Here is a 20643-nt window from a genome sequence, read left to right as displayed (position 1 = left end):
TGCAGAGGGGTAATGATTACGTGCACACGGACTGCTGGTAAAGCAAAGCCACCCAGCCTGTAGGGCTGGATCCTGGCAAGAGATGTCAGTGGGACAGCTCTTCCAACACACAGTGTCAGTTCTTGTCACCACTGTATACTGAATCACTACAAAATGACAGAAGGTTGTTGTTCAAATCTGGCTGCCAACACCTAATTTATTCTGCATTATTGAGAAACCTATTTTTATCTTCTGCCCTTCATTAATTCTAAGCAGCAGTCTGCCTGTTCAAAAGCAGTATTGATTGACACTTAATTATATTGTCAATGAAATCTGAATGAAAATTTTAAAAGTCATTCTAAAAAAGAGATTAAAAAAAAAGTCTGATAAAAGTGAGCAATAATTTCTTTTCAAGAGTACATTATGGTAGATTTTTCTGGCAACAGAGTGTTTGCATGTCTATGTGTTGTGAGTAAACACAGACCCAGCAAATTGCAACAAATCACTGCCTTAGATATTCTAACGACCTACAACTATTTGTTTATATTACTACTATATTAACTGTTAAAGCATGTTATATGTTTAGTTTGAAAACTAGGAGGACATTTCTAGACTGCATGAGACTGTCTATGAGTAAACTTCAAGTTTAACTGGTTGAGAGAATTTCAGGATTCCCTGCCAATGTGGTAAAAGTAGTGCTCTGACTTATCATATAAACATTTAACTTCTGCTTTAAAACTACAAGAAACTTAAAGAAACTATTAGCTCACAAATTTTAAGCAATATCACAAGTGATTTATAATTTAATAAAGAGGTTTTAGCAAACCTGGTTGGTTCCACAAAACGCAAAAAACCATCATCCTCTTCCCTGAATTTTTCACACATGAACTCAGACTAACATTTGTGATCCTAAACAAAAGCAGACAGTACTGTTCAGAAGCACTGTAACACAATGCCTTACGTTGATGACACAGGGTAGAAAGTAATTGTTGCTGAATACCTTAGGAAGATCGATTTTCAGAACTGACTTGGGCATTTTGGTTCATTGATTTCACTGAGACTTGATCACTGAAGACAAGGTTCATCTTGGTTCATTCTGATCAGATCTAAATTAGGTGCCTTTTCCAATCATCTTCAACATCCTACAAACTGCAATCACTAAAACTTTCTTGTGGCAGCCTCACCCAATAAAGCTTCTTTAAGCCTTTCAATAATAAGTTTTCTTTTTATTTACACTGTCTAAGATTCTTGGATAAGTCTACAGATATGCTGGTCAAGACTTGCTGTTGTTTAGGCTCATGCTAGAAAATACATCTAATACAGGCTGGAAGAAGTGGCATCTAGAGGTGCCTATCTATCCCCAGGAAATAAATCTGGAATTTAGATCTTATTCTTGAAGTATTCTTTCAGCTTTAACTTAAATAACACATAGCTAACATTACGTATAAGAAACCTACTCAGAGCATGTGGTGGCCACAAGGGAGTTTACTGACAACAATCCATGCTAAGGCAATCATAGGAGCATTATTGTTAATCTTGAAGGAATGCAAGCATCTTTTTCATCAGTGTATCAGATTAATTATACATATGCATACTCACATAACTAATTCGTGATACTGCTATACACACAAATTCCTGACAAAAGCAAATTGCAGTAATGTCACTAGGACAAAATCTTAGAAGTAGTTTCATTTTCCCTCGGAAAATGAGCATCAAATGTGTACTGTTTTCCCAAAGGTCACACACACCTGGTGATTTGTCTTGGAGACAGTCTGTGATGCTTCCACATCCTCCTCTTCTTCACTGCTTTCTGAACAGGACTCAAACTCATCATTATAATATTCTTCTGCAATTTGTGGGTCTTCAGGGATCTCTAAAGGCAATTAAGAGTTTATAGTATATTGACGACTATATGCGTAATCTTAAAAAGATGCAGTGGATTTTGTATCACCAATGTTATGTCACTAACAATGCATTCTGTAATTGAAGTCACTGGATAGATTCTCAGCTTAAAAAGTGATCTTATGACATGATAAGCAGCGCTAAAGCTGTCTCTGCCAAAAGGTCAGATCCTCATATTTAAATTAATGACCTCAAAGAATCTATATTCATTTCAGGCTGAAATCACTAAATAATAGAATAATTCAAGCTGGAAAGGACCTCAGGGGATCCTCTAATTCAACCTCACTCAAAGCAAACAAAAGTTTAAATTTACAGGAAAGAAAATCTGCATGTCTTGCCAAACTCTCCCAAAACAAAAACATTGAAAAATGAAAGAAAGTAGTGAAAAGTCAAGCTCCATATATCTAGCTGTCATGCTCACTCAATTTATTACTATCACTTGAAAAGTTATAGAAATAGCAGTGAGTGCAATATTAAAATAGACAATGAGCCTCTGAAGCCCAGGAACTGTTACTAAAACTCAACATATTCATCACAGCATAAAAAACATCACTTCTCTGCTCCAGGAGAAATCTTTGAGCATCCCTGACTCCATAAGAAATGAGTTAGTAAAATAACTTGATGTTTGATTGCACCTGCTTCAGCGAGCTGACCTTTCTAAGCAAAAGCCCTTAAGCACTTGTTCAGTTTTAAGCAGAGGCTGGTCTGTGGTGACTATCAGAATTAACAGCAGGATCCCTGTTTTTCTAGATAGAAAACTGCAGTGCAAAGGGCTGCCCATGGGAAGCACAGGTCAGTGGCAGAGATGGGATCAGAGCTCGGGGAAGCCTGGCTCAGCAACTGTCCCATCACCTTCAGCATTTGTGCAGGGGGATGCTCTAGGAGTGCTTCCTTACTTCCTTACTGAGTTATTTTCAATGCTATGTACAACATTTTTTGTCCTTGGCTAATTTTATTACAACAAATGCTATTTGAAGACAAAAACAATCTAATATTAACCTGTCATAAACCACTGTGGTCTTAACATGAGCTCATGCTGACTTCTCCCATTCTCCCAATTGTCTACGTCTTTAAATAAATTAAAACTGATTTATCTTAAATATTACTGCATTGAAATCAATTAAATTCAAACGATATGTTATAAAAATTAAGAATGTTTAATATATTATTTTTATTCATTTCACATGGATAAAAAGAAAACAAACATACAACAACAACAACCGAAGTTTTTAAACAAGTGAATATAATTAAAGATGCCCGTGGATATTAGGCAGAAGGAATGATTCTAATCTTTAAGGCATAATAAACTCAGGGGAAAAGAAAAAAATACAGAAAATGTATTTATCTGCAGCACTAGGTGGTTGAAGTTCTCCTGCTGAGATATTATCTCTGCTATTATTTACTGTCTCCGGAGCATTTTCAAAAATACTTCCTTTCTTTATAAATTTGATTTACCTCCAAAATACTGACACATTTTCACTTAGTTTTCTATTTTTAGGATATTTGTACAAGCTCCATTGCCACAATTTCTAATAAGAAAAAAAAAAAAAAAGATAACTTGTGCTTCCGTAGGAATCTTCCCCAATCCCCCAAAAAGCTTTTCCCACAAAAGAAAGCATTTACTATTGCATCTAATTGAATTCTCTGAAGTGCTATTTGACAGAAAAGCCTAAAATTTCATCCTAAACAAATAAACAAACAACAAAAAAACACCCTCAAATATCATTCATTTTTAGCATGGAAAGAACGCTACTAAATGAAGACATGTCTCCATTTCCAGACAGAGTAAACATTTATTTTTCTTTCTTTCAGGGACATTGTCATTCCTGTGATTACTATAATTTTATTAGGTTCATCTGCATGCTATCCGTGTGTGTATAAGTATTCACAAGCATATGAATCAGGTTATTTGTTATATTATAATGCAAGCATTGGACTACACCAGTGTTTTCAGAGTTGTTTTCTCCTCCCACGTTCTGCTTTTTTTTTTTTTTTTTTTTTTTTTTTTTTTTTTTTTTACTGTTATACTAAAAAACACAATCCGCCCCTTTCCGACAGAACTAGGTACAAAAATCAGTCATTTACTCACAGTTGTAACCTCAAACTATGTTCTCTGGCTACGGTAAAGCTGTATACCATGTGAGTAGCCAGGCTGAACTGAGGCTGATGCATCTGAACTACATGGAGGGGCTGGCACCGTCCAAAGCCCACTTCCATGCCAGCTTCTGCATCCTTTCCAGAATTTCTCACTTTACCATTTCTGATATTGCTTTGACAGCTGCAGAAAGACAGCCAGTTAATCCGAGTTCAGTAACACAATTTTAAATGTTAGTTCACACACTAGAGATACTCCAGGATACAGATGTTTCCTGGCCCCAGTTCAGAGGCTGTTCCAAGTGACATTTCTCCAACAAAGACAACGTGTCCAGTGAAGCTTAGGAGCTAACAATGAGTCTTTAGAACTTTTCTTGCTATGACACGCATCTTTTAGGCAGGCACTTTCAAAACATCAACATATTCATTTAGAATACATGGTTTGGTGTAACAGTTTCTACTAAGTAGAGCCAGCTCCCCATTGCCCATATGCTACAGATGCAGAGACACAGCTCTGCTTCTCTGCCGATCTAATTTGGATACAGAAGAGCTTATTTAGCTGAGGCAGGATCAGGAACGAATTTCAGGAACACATATGCTGGCTTTAGCACAGCAGATATCAAAAGTCCTCACAGTGAGCTGTGCCTGTGCTGGCTGCCCACAGAAACCCTCTGAATATTGTAGCATTGTAGTATGGTGCAGTATAGCTCCACAGAGTGAGGCACCAAAGAAACAGCTGAGACTGACTCACCTCTGCTAGAGCCAGTGTGAAGAAACCTAGTAAAATTCAAGTTAACCCCCCAATAATGACATGCTTGTCTCAATCCTTAAGTGAAGTGCAGATAACTTGAGTGAGCTGGGGTATGGATTCCAGGAAGACACTGTTAGGGGAGGCTGGGCCCCATATGCTGCCATTTCCACATCTGCAGTCCATCCTTTAGGACATTTACTACCTGAATTTTCCCATGATTCTCAATATTTCAACTCTTCCCCTTTCCACCAGCCAAACAGCAAAGCTGTTGCAGAGTAAGCAGAGCTGGTTACTGCCACCATCTCCTGAACGTCCTTGGCGCAGTTCCACATCTCAGCAATGTATTACAGAAAGAAAAACCTTAGTTTGTGCTTTCACATGACTAACTTTAACAAAAATGTTCTTTGGGCTAGGTCTGTTTGACTCATTTATGCACTTTTGCAAAGCCTAGCATGGACTCCAGGACCAGAACCTTGACTGTCCTTTCTGAGAGAAAACAGAAATTAAACCTGTGTGTGCCTGGAAGGTACTTTGGGAAAATAAATAAATAAATAATAAAAATAAAAACAAAGTAATAAATGATGCTAGTGAGGTGAACACAAGTCTATCGTATCATATCATATCATACCAAACTTCTGCTGCAGCACCCAGGATATACAGGACCAGAACAGCACTATATTTCAGAAGGTCCTGACACCAACTGCAGCCCATTGGACCCACTTGCTCACACAGCACTCCTCGTCTTCCCAAGAACAGCAGGTCCAAATCCACCCATTCCTTCCATGCAAGAAAGTTACCCTGTGCAGCATATGCCAGGGGCTCTGCCTTCTTCACAGAGCCTTGGAAAACAAATGTTGCAATAACATCCAGTGTAAAGTTTTGTAATACTGTGTCAGATAAAACATGGCCCTAACACCATTGTAATACACTTGTCCCTCGGTCACCTGTTCTTCCTCTGATACAGCCCACTTACACACTCCTGATGGAGCACAAAGCAAGGTCTCTATTGCTGTTTCCTCACATTCATGATCCCAATCTGTCAGCTGGTATCTGAAAATACATGACATTTTACCTAGCTTTGTGTATTTCGCTAAAGACGGTCACAGCACCTTTTATGTGCTCACAAAGCACTCCATTCAGAACAAACTCAGCTATTGCTTACATACCACTAGGCACCTTAGGTACAGCATTGAGAGATTCAATATTTGTAAAGTGTATTATATATTCAAAATAAAAAAGCTCTGAATAATATCCTTCCCCTTTAGATTTCTTTCTATATATTACCATGACGTTAATAGTAGAAAGAAGGGTAAAACCCCATTATCTAATGATCATAAAAGCCCAGCTATTTCCCAAGAAGACAAGCTACGCAGAAAAAAAAGAAATGCAATACTTGCAATATTTTGTTTAAATCCACCAAGAGCTTTTTCCATGTAACATAGTATCTTGGCGACAACAACGGTTTTCTCCAAAGAGACTAAAATACTTTGATAAATATCTTTAATTTTCTCTTGCCTTGAAGTCATAATTGTAATCAGTGTATTAATGCAGCATTCTTACATTGCAGTGCATGCAGAAGACAATGAGTAAGGCCCTTTTTATTTTATTAAGAAAGAGGGAAGAGAAAAAAAAAAAAAAAGAAAACTGAAAACTGACTTGTATAACATATGCTCATTTTCACCACCTGTATTCACAATAATGAAGGCACACTCGGCACTTAAGGACTATTGCACTTTTTTTTTTTCTTTTTGTTAATCCCAAACTTTAGCACACCCCTGGAAAAAAAACTAGATTATCTCAGCAGTCACTTTCTGAACTTAAGGAAAAAAGTAGTTCTTGTTCAAACAGCACACTCCTCTGCCTGCACAGTACGACAGACAGAAAAGCAAGGAGCAAAGCATTCTACTACTCTGACATACATGTGCTCTTCAGAATAGCATATCATTTATTACAGAGCTTTCACAAGAGAGAAAACAGAATGAGCTGAGGCATTGTATCTAGGAGAGAGGTTTGAAACACAGATGTGAAACACGAAACACGTGAGTTTCATAATCCCAAATGAGAGCAAGGGCTCCGTGCTCCCCAGGGCTCAGGTCAATACTCATTTGATTAAGAAAAATAAGATAACTCCATTATTATAATTTAGGATCACATAGATTATTTATTTTCCCTAGGGTGGGATAACTTCAACAGTTTCCATAAAACAGAACTGCCATCCATTGCTTAGCTATAAACAAGATAAACGTTATTAAGCTCTGAAGATTCACTGCTCGGCAAATCAGTTGAAGCTTTTGTCCAACTAAACTAGGCTGAAAATGACTTTGGAAAATGCATTGTTTAGGAAATGAACTAAGGGATATAACAGGACTTCTGTGTCCCAAAGCGTCTTGTATGATCCTTTTGCCTAAACACAAAAAGATTACTTTTTAATGACAGAAGTCATTAAAAGAACTACTTTCTGACACAACCATGTACAGCATAGCTGTAATAAAAAATGATTTGTTCTAAAATGAGAGCCAGAAATATAGCCAAAATGAAACATTAATACTTTATACTTCTGTTTTTACCATTATAAAAAAGAAAAAAGCATGATTTACCTGTGGACTTCACTGAGTAAATTAAACTATTGTGAAACGTCTAGGAAAAATGGAGATAAAGAGAACAGAAATCAGAATGCAGGTTGTCTATTACTCGATGTTAGAAATGAAGTAATTACTTCAAAGTGTTTTTCCATAGGGGGAAAAAAAATCTCTTTCTTTTAAACCCAAATGAGATTTCCAGGAAAAATGTTTTATTTCATGAACATAGCTCTTTTCCTCAGACCTTCTATATCTTGTCATTTTATCTGTATATCCACAGGCAGAGCATGAAAGAAAAAAAAAGGAGTTGCTAAAAGGAGCTGTTAACAAAAAGGAACAGCAAGAAAGCATACTTTTATTACATTTTTCCCTTAATTTTCAGTGTTTTTTTTTTTTTTTCTTCCAATTTTCTAATGGTCATGCATAGAGAAAAGGGAGCTTTGGCAGGCAGTGACAATGACATGATGCCATACTGCCTTTCATGAACAGTTTAAATTTCATCAACTCTAGAAGCTTTCCAGATATTCAGAAATCCTTTTAATTCTGATGGGTGAACGAAGAGAAAAAGCAAAATAACAATGTAGTCAATAACAGGGAGCACTTACTGAGTCCTGGAAGCCATTTCATTTACGCACAAAGAGGGTTGCTTTATGCACTGCTACTGTAAGGGTTGCTCTATTACTTGCACAACATCCAGCAGAAACAGAGTAAGAGCTGTACATTACAGGAAAAAATGACCATGAAGCTACCTTACAACATCAGCTTAAAACTACCTTAGCCCTTGCTTTATTTCAAACTTTTTGATCGGTCAAAGCATCCTGTCAAATAAAAATTCAGTTTTCGGGTTGAATCTGGCAGAGACTGCCTGATACTTTCTCTCTCAGTGCTGGGGAGGAAAGAGTTCATGTATTAACTAACACAAAAAGCTGCCGCTTAAGGAAGCCACTTCCTTCACCCCAAGGTTCAGTAGCAAGAGATAAAATGGGACCGTTTTCACAATGAGAGTAGAAAACATGGAATGGTTCAGATCAGAACTCGGTGTAAGCAGTGTGCACATGAGATTCTGGATGTAGTAAAGATACATGTAAAATACATTTAATTTGGGTATAAGTAGTAACATAAATTATATGTTTGACATGTACGAAAACAAGTAAATGACTGCAGCCAAGCAAATCTACAAACAAAATATTGAGACCCCCAACACCCAGATGTAATTAACTGGTGAAACTCGATGTATTTTCCTAGACTGAATGGGTACAATTTGCTTCACGTAGCAGATGAAATAGCAGGAGAACATAAACTCAGTGTCTTTATTGCTGTCACCTTCTCATTCCCTCCAGCTAGTTGTCTGACAGACACACACACCACTCAAAGCTAAGCTAGTAGAAACTGTAAACTAATTCAGTATATTTCAGAGCAAATTCTCACTCACTTGGAATTGGCTCCAGTCACCGTATAATTTGGCCCAGCTTCCCAGAAATGCTGTTTAGTTTGATAAGTAAGCCAGAATACTACAACTGGGGGCAGACTGGCATTCCTTCTGCAGTGCTTTTCAATGCCATCCTGTTCACAGATGCTTTGTTTGCAAGTAAATGCCTGGTGTGTCTTCATTTCCATCGGTTTGAGCTAGAGTCTAAAGTGCAGTGTAGAGTTATATTGCCCACTAAGCAAAACAACTTAGAAAGGTACTAGTTTTTGTTCCAACAAAGATTTCCAATACTGAAATTGTAACAATATCTGCCATAGGATCTAATATAAAATATTTTGTACATATACAAATTTGGTGCATTTGCCTCCTTCCTCAATTCATGCAGTGTTTTATAATTGGGTTTTAGCATAAGGCTTTGGGATGAGTGAAGGTGTTTCCAGTGCAGACTTTAAAATGACTCAGTCAGAATCGTTTTAACTATTGCCATTGACCAAGGTGACTTAGGAGGTAGCCTTTATTTATCAATGCCAAACCAAATCAATATGAAAAAGAAATCAGAAAAAAAGTAGGAACTATAGAGTAGCATGGTTTGTTTTCCCCAAATGTTCAGTGTTCGTAGAAGAGGACAACACTCTTCTACATAAAAAAGACAATGCTATTCTACAAAGATGCTTCTAAATTACCCTCAATACTAGACAATCTGAAACTTCATAAAATTTCCAAGAATAGTTCTTTAATTGTATGGCTACCCTCATGGAAAAAGGATTTAAATAGGGAGCAATAACCAAAGCAAGAGATCAGTTCTCCAAAGGCAATACTTCTAGGGAAGAACCATTTAGACAAGGAGAATATTCAGTCAGTAAGATAATAATAATAAATAAATAAAAATAACAAAGTATAGATTCCTTTTCCTATTTGTGTCTAAAACTTGAAAATTTTGTTATACCTTAATCCTGCCAGAATAAATCAGATTTACTATTCCTTTAATTGAATCTGGAACAAAGTGGGATCTCAACATGAAACCAAGCAATGAAAACATGAGACAGATGAGCATGCTCCCAGTGTGCCTATGCTCTCAAACCCTGTGAGAGCTGCAGGAGTTTTGGCAGCCCATGTGCAAAGGACAGGTGAAGGACTGGTAGCTGTAAATTTCAGAATTAAACGGGCAAGATTCTCTCAGCAAGCACCCCATAGTGTCATTTCAGCCAGTAGGAAGTTGGGTAATACGCCTTATGATTCTGGAAATATTCCTGCTTATGACACAGATCTGTATTTTTACAGCTACTATGACATTATTCTTGTGTGCTAATTTACTCACTTGTTAGCTGTTATGGTCCTCACCTTCCTACTGAAGAAACAGCAATGTAAATCAGTATGCACAAATTATCCCTCAAGAATAAATACACTTTGCTGTGACTCCAGTAAAGATACACATTATGTCTCAGATGAGTTTCTCTAATTATTTTTATTCCCCTTTTGCTTTTCCTAATTTGCATAATTTAATTTAATTTTGACGTGCAAAATTTAGCTTTCTGGCCTACCTGCTGCAAGAGTGGGTCTGAGCAAGTATTATAGAAGAATTTTTCATCTTTCTTCACAGAGGGGATCCATGGCAGAAACTCATCCAAGCCTTAATTCTTAGCTCAAGAAAAGCTGTTTCCTTTAGGGCTACTAGGTTTAGGGCTACTAGGTTTACTGGTTTTGAGGAGACCAGCGGATAACCCACAGCAGAAATTACTGCAATGTTATCTTCTTGCAACAAGTCTTTCTGGTTACAAAGGATACTACAACAACAGTAATAATAATAATAATAATAATAATAATAATAATAATAATGCAGAAAGGTTCTTACTGCCTCCTATGATAAATATTATTCTACTCTATCTTGACCTGCCAGACTGAAAAACAAAAGAAGACATGATTTTCCTAAAAGACTAAAATATAAATATGTGCAGAGATGCTTAAAGATGCATTCAGAAATATTTCATGGTTTTTATCTTATAGGATGAAAACAATCCTGTCAATTTTTCAGAAAAGCTTGTAAAAATAACAGTAGAAAAATACTATAATATTTTGTAATGAGTGAACATTTCCTACTTGAGAGTCAGCTGAACTTTACCTACTTGAAATTCAAAGCAATATGTCCATAACTTACAATTAGCAATGGAAATATAGAAATAGCCTATTCAATTACTGTAATGTATTTAGCTATTTTAGAATTGTAATGAAATCAGGGGTTTGCCAGATGTAACATATTGCAACATATTAAGGTCAGGAATTTAACATGATGATAATCTTTGGAGTATAAAGAAATAAAAAGAATAGAACACAAACCAGAAGGATTGTGTGATATGTCCCTTTAATTTATGTCTTTAGTTTTTGTTTTCCTTTTTTTTTTTTTTTCTGTACAAATAATTTAAATACAGCAAGTAGTTAGTTTAAGTTATTTTGCTCCTTTAACTTCACTCCCTCCCACACACAAACAAGGCTAGTAAGGGCAGAAGAGTAGCTTACGTGGAACTAGCACTCTTATAGGAAGGGAATGAAATGGATGCGAATACAGGTGAAGTCCCAACTAGTAATGTACTGATGATCCAAAAATGCAAGACATAATATTTTATTGGTAGCCCATAAGTCCGGTGTTGTTTTGCTGTGTGGTCTTTTTCATTCTAGTCACTTAAGTACAATGCAGACAAGCCCTTAGAAATTAGATGTAGTATATATATTAGTATATATATATATGTAGTATATATAATTTCTTGAATGCTTAAAAATCTTTCTCACTCTAATTTACTATGTATTATCAACTGTGAAGTTGATATGAATGTCGAGTAGCATATTTAGCCACAAATGCCAGTGTGTGGCTTTAACTTTTCATGCTTGTTAGACTGTAGCTTGTTGAATTTAATACTCCTTATGGCCCTTGTAAAAAGTATGGGATTCTGATAACTGAGATAGCTTTCAGCCCAATATCTTTCAACTGCAAAAATTGATCCAAATCAGTATCAAAGATAAGGAAAAGGTAGTTTTTGTTGCACGTGTAATTGCACTGAGCTTTCTGGGAGCACTTTTAGATATAGTTTATGAATTTGCAGCCAATTTCAAGGTAACTTCTACTGTAGAAATTGAATCAGAAACTTTGAACATTTAGCTATTACAGTTGTGTAACAGGATTATATCTTGTTCTTCATGCTTCATGCCACTGCAAAGACTGAGCTTCTCTACCTAGAGGATTTTCTGTGTAGTAAACTAAGAAACTGTAGATTTTCCATACTAATTTCTCACATGGATAAGTATAGTGCATGCTCTGACAAAGATTTATCTGGTTTCATTACAAATAAATCCCCATAACTAGTCTTTCCTATTTATTAAATACATCTGCAAACTTAGAGCCAGCCAATGGGAATCAAGTTGTATACAGAGTTGAGAGGAATTATGCTGTAAAATGTGGCTTCATTAGATAATGCTGCAACTGAAGCAAAAGGTATTGCACACAAATAATTAATGTGATATAGTGACAGAGCTGCAACTTTCCATCCCAGCCCAGCATGAGGTAGTCCACAGAGAAAAGCTGAAGTGATCTACCAGTACAACAAAAATCTGTGGAAAAGATGACCCTCGGCACCAGAACCTTTTCTCAATACCTGGACATCTGCTCATCTGATTACATTTTTTGTATAATCAGAAAAATAGACTATGAGCTCAACAAAGTTAATCAGCGTATCATCATGAGGTATATTGATATATTAGAAAGTAATGCATGACAATGCATGATGTTTTGTGATGTTTCCAATAGCTTTTCAAAAGGAGGCCATATCAGAAGGAACAATAAACATCTAATGAACTCCACCCAGCTGGAACAGACTTGTTCTAGCTGCCATAGGAAGGCACTGACCGTATAGGTCCATAACATCAAGGCTGGGTATAGCTTATGGATACTTGTATCTTTTCAGTGATAATTTTTCCTGATGTTTCATAAAGTAAATCATTTATTCCACCTGAGCTTAATACCTTTAATGGAAAAGAGCAGTTAAATATGGGCAGTCCTTCTTCTTTACAGCCTTTTTTTCTTTCTGATAAATAAAAGTGACATCGAGTTGTCCAGCCCTATGATAGAATTTGCCTTGTCATTATTCTCATATGACCACTACTGAAACAAAGTACATGCCCTGGAACAGGTCAAGAGACAGGAAAACAAACAAACAAAACAAACAAATGTGCTGTCACCAAATTCATTGCAAAGTAGCTTTTTTTTTTTTTTTTTGATGACAGTCAGAGAGGATGAGTGACTAATTTCCTAGATAAGTGTTAACAAAAATAGGAAATATAGATACAGGTTTATCCTGACACATTTTTAATTTTCAGAATGTGCTTTTTAATATTCAGAAAAAAAATAAAATGAGCTGGAGAAATGTATCAAAAAAAAAAAAAAAAAGGGAAAAAATCAAAGCACAAAGGGAACTTATTTATAAAACATTAGCAATTTTATGCTATTCTTTATAAATAAATGAAAGAACATCTGTAAATGAATACACATACATGTATATTTTTGACACACATATTTGCATTTAATACTGACAATGACTCCGTGTCTCTGAGTACCATCTCAATGTGCGATTTACTTCAGCTCCTTTATGTGTCTTGCTTGTACTTGGAGAAGAGGAGATGGAAAAGATGGGAAGATATCTAGAGAAAAAGACTGTTCCCACTGGTACAATATATTCTTAACTGTTCTGTCGACCCTAGTTTTAAATTATTTTTATGATAAAAGTTCCATAACTTCCTGGATAAACAAGATGTAGACACCAACATTCTTCAATTAATATTAAATACAACTACAATACATATATCAATGAATATCTCCAGTTATCAAATACAATTTATTTTAAATTTGGTTCCCAATTAACAAATTAAAAAAAAAAAGATTTAAACTGTTGCACAAATGTTTCAAATAAGGAAAAACCGTTTTTCATTGGTTTGTATTTACAAAGGTTTGCATATCTGAGGAATGAGGCAGTGCTCTACTTAGCTGAAACAACACAGGAAAAGTATATACTACTCTAATAATATACTCAACATACCACTTCAGCCCTTTACTCAGTATGGTTAGTAATAATTAGAAAGGCAATTTTTCTAGGTGACTCTTACCAACTCTGTTGTCTGCCTTTCTACAAATAAAAGGAACATTTATTGCTCCAGACTGTATGAATAAAGATGCAAAACTTAAGAAGATGATTACAGTAACTTAAGAGAAATAGAAATGTAAAGCACATATTTAAATCTTTGCAAGTAACGTTACCTACCCACCTGCGACATCTCTTAGTAGACTTGCAATGTGCAGAAGAGTAATTACCCAAACTTGAAGAATCCTTTGCTCTAACAAGCATGCAAAATGTAGCAAAACCTAGGACCAGGAGACCTGGTCCTCCTAAGATGCAGAACCCAAAGATTTGCAGAGATATTTCTTAATAATCCACTGTGGATACCTACTTACCCTGCTGGCAGTGCACGCTAAGAGGATTCCCTACGCTTTTGTGATTATGAGTTCTCCTAACATACTGGCTGATGTTTTATGAGAGGAGACGTGATTTCCTTGCAAGCTCAGCCAGCACTGCAGAGCAGCACTTCAAATGCTTCTCAGCACTGTAAGGATGGTGACAAGAAGGGTGGGAAGGGCACAGAAGCAACACACCACTGTGCGGAAAAAGTTTCAAGGAGAAATCTAAAGAGTTAACTTAGACTAGCCAGACATCTCTGAAATAAGTTCCAGGTACTAGAATACCTACTTGATCCCTCAAGGACCTACATATCACGTGTCAAATTACGTAGGTCTGAACTGATTAATCAGCTGTGGTTTTGCTGTTACTAGATGGAATACAGGAAGGGCATGTTGATTAGATGGTATGATATGTAATCTGCAGCTGCAAATAATTGAGGAATTAGCTTGCACACTAAATCAGTGGAAGATGGTTTGCATCAGGTCTTGCACATAGCAGTTTATGTAACAGTAGCAAACTTTTATGGTCCAGGCCATTTTTACCCTTTCATCTTGGGAAAGGTGTCTTAATACAATTAAAACATGCAGTTACCACTTCACACACAGGTTATATAAATCTATATAACCAGGAACAACACAGCAAAGCTGGCAAGGGAGAGGTTTGCCCTGCTGGAGTCAGTATGTATGGAACCACCTTCCAGAAGCTAAGCTAAAGTGAATCACCAATACAAAGAAAGACAAGAATATTATAACAACATACACTGGATGACCCCGAGAACTGGAATCATGGAAAAGGAAAATTCAAAGAACAGAGTTGTAGCAGAGTGCAAGCATTAAAACAAAAATAATCTGTTGTAAACTGGAAGATGACAGCTGGGAAGCGTCTTAAGGAAGGAGGGTTCAGGTATGCTGTGAGTGGCCAGTGTTAAAAGGTATGAAAAATACAGAAGTATTTCATAGAAGTGTTACACAGAAGGATATTAACGGTGCCACGCTGCTTATGAAATCATGAGGAGACTAAGCAAAGGAAGGAAAATCACTATTTAAGCTGCAAGTCAACAGAGTAATGCATCCTGCAAATGCTGGCATGGAACAGCCAAGGGTAAATCTAAGGCAGAAATAAGAAGGTTCAAAAGCCCTGAAATATTTTGGCCCAGAAACAACTTTCTACACAGAGTAGCAGAGGGATCTTGCCAGAATATATCAAACGTGTCAAATTCTTTAGGAAAAGGAAGTATGAATAGATACCTATGGCAGCCACGCACTGGACTCATTGGTGAGAAGGAAGCTTGTAGTTTTTCTATGGAAGAAAAGCAAATGGTGGGGAAATGATGTCACTGTGGATAGCACTTCTCTAGCAAAGCACCGAGCACAGCCAAGATAACAGCTCTGAAAATGTGTGTTCTCAATGCACAGCTTCCTCTCCTGGGTCACTGAAACAAAAATAGCATAACTTGCTATTCACGTAACTTTTCACTGTTGCCCACTCCCATGTTAAAACTGGACCCTTCTTGAGGTAGATTAATCACAGAATCACCTAGGTTGGAAGAAACCTCCAAGATCACCTAGTCCAACCTCTGACCTAACACTAACCAGCCCTCCACTAAACCATATCACCGAGCTCTACATCTCAATGTCTTTTCAAGACCTCCAAGGATGGTGACTCAACCACTTCCCTGGGCAGCCCATTCCAATGCCCAACAACCCTTTCAGTAAAGAAGTTCTTCCTAATATCCAACCTAATCCTCCCCTAGTACAACTTTATCCCATTCCCCCTCATTCTGTCACCAGGCACATGGGAGCATAGACTAATCCCCACCTTGCTACAGCCTCCTTTAAGGTACCTATGGAGAGCCTATAAGGTTGCCCCTGAGCCTCATCCAGGCTAAACAACCCCAGCTCCCTCAGCTGTTCCTCGTAAGACATATGTTCCAGGCCCTTCACCAGCTTCGTAGCCCTTTTCTGGATACACTCCAGGACCTTGATGTCTGTCTTGTAGTGAGGGGCCCAAAACTGAACACAGTACTTGAGGTGAGACCTCACCAGAGTACAGGGGGACGATCACCTCCCTAGACCTGCTTGCCACACTGTTTCTTATACAAGCCAAGATGCCGTTGGCCTTCTTGGCCACCTGAGCACACTGCTGGCTCATGTTCAGCCGACTATCAACCAATATGCCAAGGTCAGTCTCTGCCAGACAGCTTTACAGCCACTCATCTGCCAGCCTGTAGTGCTGCTTGGGGTTGTTGTGCAGTGGCAGATGAGCAGCTCCAGGTACTGATCCCACAACATCCTGCCCAGGCGCAGGGAGTGCAGCCCCACCACAGCGCGACATCCTCATTTTCTCTAAACAACCCTAGGTTTCTCATGCATGTTCCCACTGTCTCTGGCCAATTTCCACCTTCACAGCTGATAAGCTGTTCCTCAGTTTCTTGTTCTGTCCTTATCAATGGTGGAATGCAAAAAGCAATGTAGCTTTCCAAGACTTCTTTTGGAGAAACAGAGAGCATATATTCTTTATTAACACCACTGGGTTATGTGGGGAATAATTCCATTTGACATGTACATGTAAGCAAGACAAGTAGTAGTTATTTCTGGTACGGTGATATCCATATTCATGCAATTCTTAAGAAAGGGCAGGACTTATCCTAATGGTTTCTCAGACCTAATTATCATATTGTCCCTCCTGCTATCGCAGGCATAGTAAACTGTGGTGGTAGCACTTGGGGGCTTTCTGATGAAGGCTCATAATCTTCTTCATTTTGTACTTCGGTCTGTTCTGTTTTGCACATGCTCAGTCATTTTTTAGCTGCTTCAGCACTTTTGATCTTTTGCAAACTCAGCTAATTTAATTAAGTTCTACTTTGGGCACCACGTTCCTTCTTCAGCATGGATTTTGTGGATAGAGCTGAATCTTCTTATCATGCGAGGCCAATACAACAACTGAGCAATTTAAACTTTTGTAGCTGCTCCTGTCCCGAACACTTCCCATTCCCATGACGACTCCTCACCCCCAAATGACTTCTCACCCCCAAGTCTCACTCACAGACCCGCCACCCACAGCCATTCCCCATCAGGAGCAGACATCCCCAAACCAATTTGTGGTGCGGGCAGCAGGAGAGGGCTGTGTTCAGCCCCCTTCATCCCCCCTCCCCACTGACCGATGAGGGAATAAGTGCAAGCAGAGGCTTTGCAGGGTGGAAGAGTGGTAATTTATTCTTCCTGGGGGAATCGTGGCTGCCACCCCCAGCCCGTCCCCAGGTGAGGCCCGGCCGCCTGCTCAGGCAGGGGGCCCGGCCTGCCGGCCCGCGTGGTCCCCGTGTCCCGGCTCCTCCTGCCGCACCCTGTGCAGCCAGGATGTGTCCCCGACGTCGGCGTCCTGCGGGGAGCGTGGCAGTCTGCGCCCGACCTGCCCCGCGTGCCAGGAGAAGCTTCTCTCAAGGCTGCGCTCCGTGGAGGGGCTGCGCGCCCTGCGCCGGGGCGAGACGCTGCGGGAGCGGTAGATGGAGGGGCTCCTCTGCCCCTGCCCCCGCTGCTGCTGCTGCCGCCGCCCCAGCCGCGCGTTCCGCTGGAATCTTCCGCGGGGTCTTCGGGCCAGGCGCACCACTGCAACAATGGGCCCGCGGCACATCGGGCAGGTGTTTCTTGCCTCCGCCCAGACGTGGATGCACTCCAGGCAAAAGGAGTGCCTGCAGGGGTTCACACGAGCTGCGCTGGACAGCGGGCCCAGGCAGATGGGGCACATCTCGTCCCCGGGGGCCTCCTCAGGCTGCTCCTGCCGCCAGCTCATGGTTCCTGCAGCTTCCGCGATGTGGAACCGGTCGTCCTGTGGGGGAGGCTGCCCTGGTGCTGGGCGCTCAGCAGTTGCCCGGGGTCTTCAGCACCTCGATGTCTCGCGGGTTGCAGGCAGGACCTCAACGATTCACGTGCCACCAGGAGGACTACTGCAGAGAGAAGCAGGAAGAAAATGTTGTATCAGCAAGCAGACATTCACTTTCTAGGTTCAACCAAGTTGTCTAGAGTACTGTAGCTGTCAGCAGTGTGTGTATGGATTGCAAACACAGACTACGCTTAGGCCAGATGAGGTACACGGATGTCTATAGGTGTGAGAGCATTACCGAAGGCCCTTGATGGCTTGCGTGCAACAACAATGGCTTCGCGTATGCCTATAGCACTAGCTCCACCTCTCTATCTCCTTCCAGCCGTGGAGACTCGAGCACTCGCCTACCACCAGCCGGACTGGCCGCAGGCGCCCTGCGCAGGGCTTTTATAGGCAGCCCCCTTCTGTGAGGACACCCCAGATCCTGCTGATGTCACCTATGGCCTCACAGAAGGGGGCTGCCTATAAAAGCCCTGCGCGGGGCGCCTGCGGCCAGTCCGGCTGGTGGTAGGCGAGAGCTCGAGTCTCCACGGCTGGAAAGAGAGAGACGGGCGGAGCTGGTGCTAGAGGCATTTGCGAAGCCAATCTTGTTGTACGCAAGCCATCATCAAGGGCCTTCGGTAATGTTCTCCAATCTACAGACATCCATGTGCCTCATCTGTCCTCAGCGTAGTCTTGCCAAGTATAACCGATCATAAGCATATTTGCTGCTCTAACAGCCATGTTAGCAATCCATACACAGAACAGTTACTGCTACAGTACTCTAGACAACTTGGTTGAACCTAGAAAGTGAATGTCTGCTTGCTGATACAACATTTTCTTCCTGCTTCTCTCTGCAGTAGTCCTCCTGGTGGCACGTGAGGCGTTGAGGTCCTGCCGGCGACCCGCGAGACATCGAGGTGCTGAAGACCCCGGGCAACTGCTGAGCGCCCAGCACCAGGGCAGCCTCCCCCACAGGACGACCGGTTCCACGTCGCGGAAGCTGCAGGAACCATGAGCCGGCGGCAGGAGCAGCCCGAGGAGGCCCCCGGGGACGAGATGTGCCCCATCTGCCTGGGCCCGCTGTCCAGCGCAGCTCGTGTGGACCCCTGCAGGCACTCCTTTTGCCTGGAGTGCATCCACGTCTGGGCGGAGGCAAGAAACACCTGCCCGATGTGCCGCGGGCCCATTGTTGCAGTGGTGCGCCTGGCCCGAAGACCCCGCGGAAGATTCCAGCGGAACGCGCGGCTGGGGCGGCGGCAGCAGCAGCAGCGGGGGCAGGGGCAGAGGAGCCCCTCCATCTACCGCTCCCGCAGCGTCTCGCCCCGGCGCAGGGCGCGCAGCCCCTCCACGGAGCGCAGCCTTGAGAGAAGCTTCTCCTGGCACGCGGGGCAGGTCGGGCGCAGACTGCCACGCTCCCCGCAGGACGCCGACGTCGGGGACACATCCTGGCTGCACAGGGTGCGGCAGGAGGAGCCGGGACATGGGGACCACGCGGGCCGGCAGGCCGGGCCCCCCGCCTGAGCAGGCGGCCGGGCCTCACCTGGGGACGGGCTGGGGGTGGCAGCCACGATTCCCCCAGGAAGAATAAATTACCACTCTTCCACCCTGCAAAGCCTCTGCTTGCACTTATTCCCTCATCGGTCAGTGGGGAGGGGGGATGAAGGGGGCTGAACACAGCCCTCTCCTGCTGCCCGCACCACAAATTGGTTTGGGGATGTCTGCTCCTGATGGGGAATGGCTGTGGGTGGCGGGTCTGTGAGTGAGACTTGGGGGTGAGAAGTCATTTGGGGGTGAGGAGTCGTCATGGGAATGGGAAGTGTTCGGGACAGGAGCAGGCACAAAGGTGACCTGGCCCGACTGGAAAAAAGGCTGACAGCAAAAGTCTCCTAAAAGCCTGGCAGCAGAGAATGCCTGCCAGCTGCGGAACCGGGCCTGGCAACCTGCAGCATCCCTGGAAGGCGCTGCTGGCCTCCTGCAAGTGCAGCCTAAGAACCAGAGGCTGTCTCTAGGTACCACCACCAACGGCAAAGGCAGGGAACTAAAAGAGCAATGGGCTGTCTGAGAAGGAGAAACCGCTCTGGGAAAGGTGCCATTCTCAGAGACTAGGAAGCATCAGTGTCTTTCGCTCGTCTCAGGTGAAACACAGAAATTAGCAGCAGCTTTTGGCTGCTCAAAGGAGGTGGTGTCCTCTGCCCTCTTCTGTCTCTCTTGATAGAAAAAGGACTCCTTCTCGACCCTAAATGGATCATCTCTCTACCTCAGAACCTCCTGTGTGGCACAAATTGTTCTTGCCTACAGAACATCCTAAATCCAGTGAACCTGTGCTGGGGATTCCCGGCTGACTCTGAACTCTGATGGGAGCCTCACGTCTTTGCAGTGACACTGTGTTCTTGATTCCTCGGGGCCCACTCCTGGGTTTGGTCTCTTCCAAGATGGCTTTTCTTAATTAGCCTGACACCTCTCTCCATGCTTGCCTTGAATCACAGAATATTGCCCAGTGGTGGTTTGTGGCCATGTGTAATAACGAGAACTTTTCAGCAAAGAAAGCCT

At 41.3% G+C, this 20643-nt stretch overlaps 1 protein-coding gene across 4 annotated transcripts in view; it reads right to left on the bottom strand.

Moving 5' to 3' along the window:
- The window catches only part of NEK11 (NIMA related kinase 11), a 101814-nt gene that overhangs the window by 27790 nt on the left and 53381 nt on the right, over nt 1-20643 (bottom strand). For all 4 annotated transcript variants that reach the window (XM_032181968.1, XM_032181970.1, XM_032181971.1 and 1 more), the window contains one exon: nt 1728-1852. In XM_032181968.1, coding sequence (XP_032037859.1) covers nt 1728-1852 — 125 coding nt within the window. The remainder of the gene's footprint in view (nt 1-1727; nt 1853-20643) is intronic.

This window comes from Aythya fuligula, chromosome 2 (genome assembly GCF_009819795.1).
Source record: "Aythya fuligula isolate bAytFul2 chromosome 2, bAytFul2.pri, whole genome shotgun sequence".
In the NCBI taxonomy this organism is placed as follows: domain Eukaryota; kingdom Metazoa; phylum Chordata; class Aves; order Anseriformes; family Anatidae; genus Aythya; species Aythya fuligula.
Note: the sequence above shows the minus strand (reverse complement) of the source record. Positions and strands in the feature narration are given on the sequence as shown.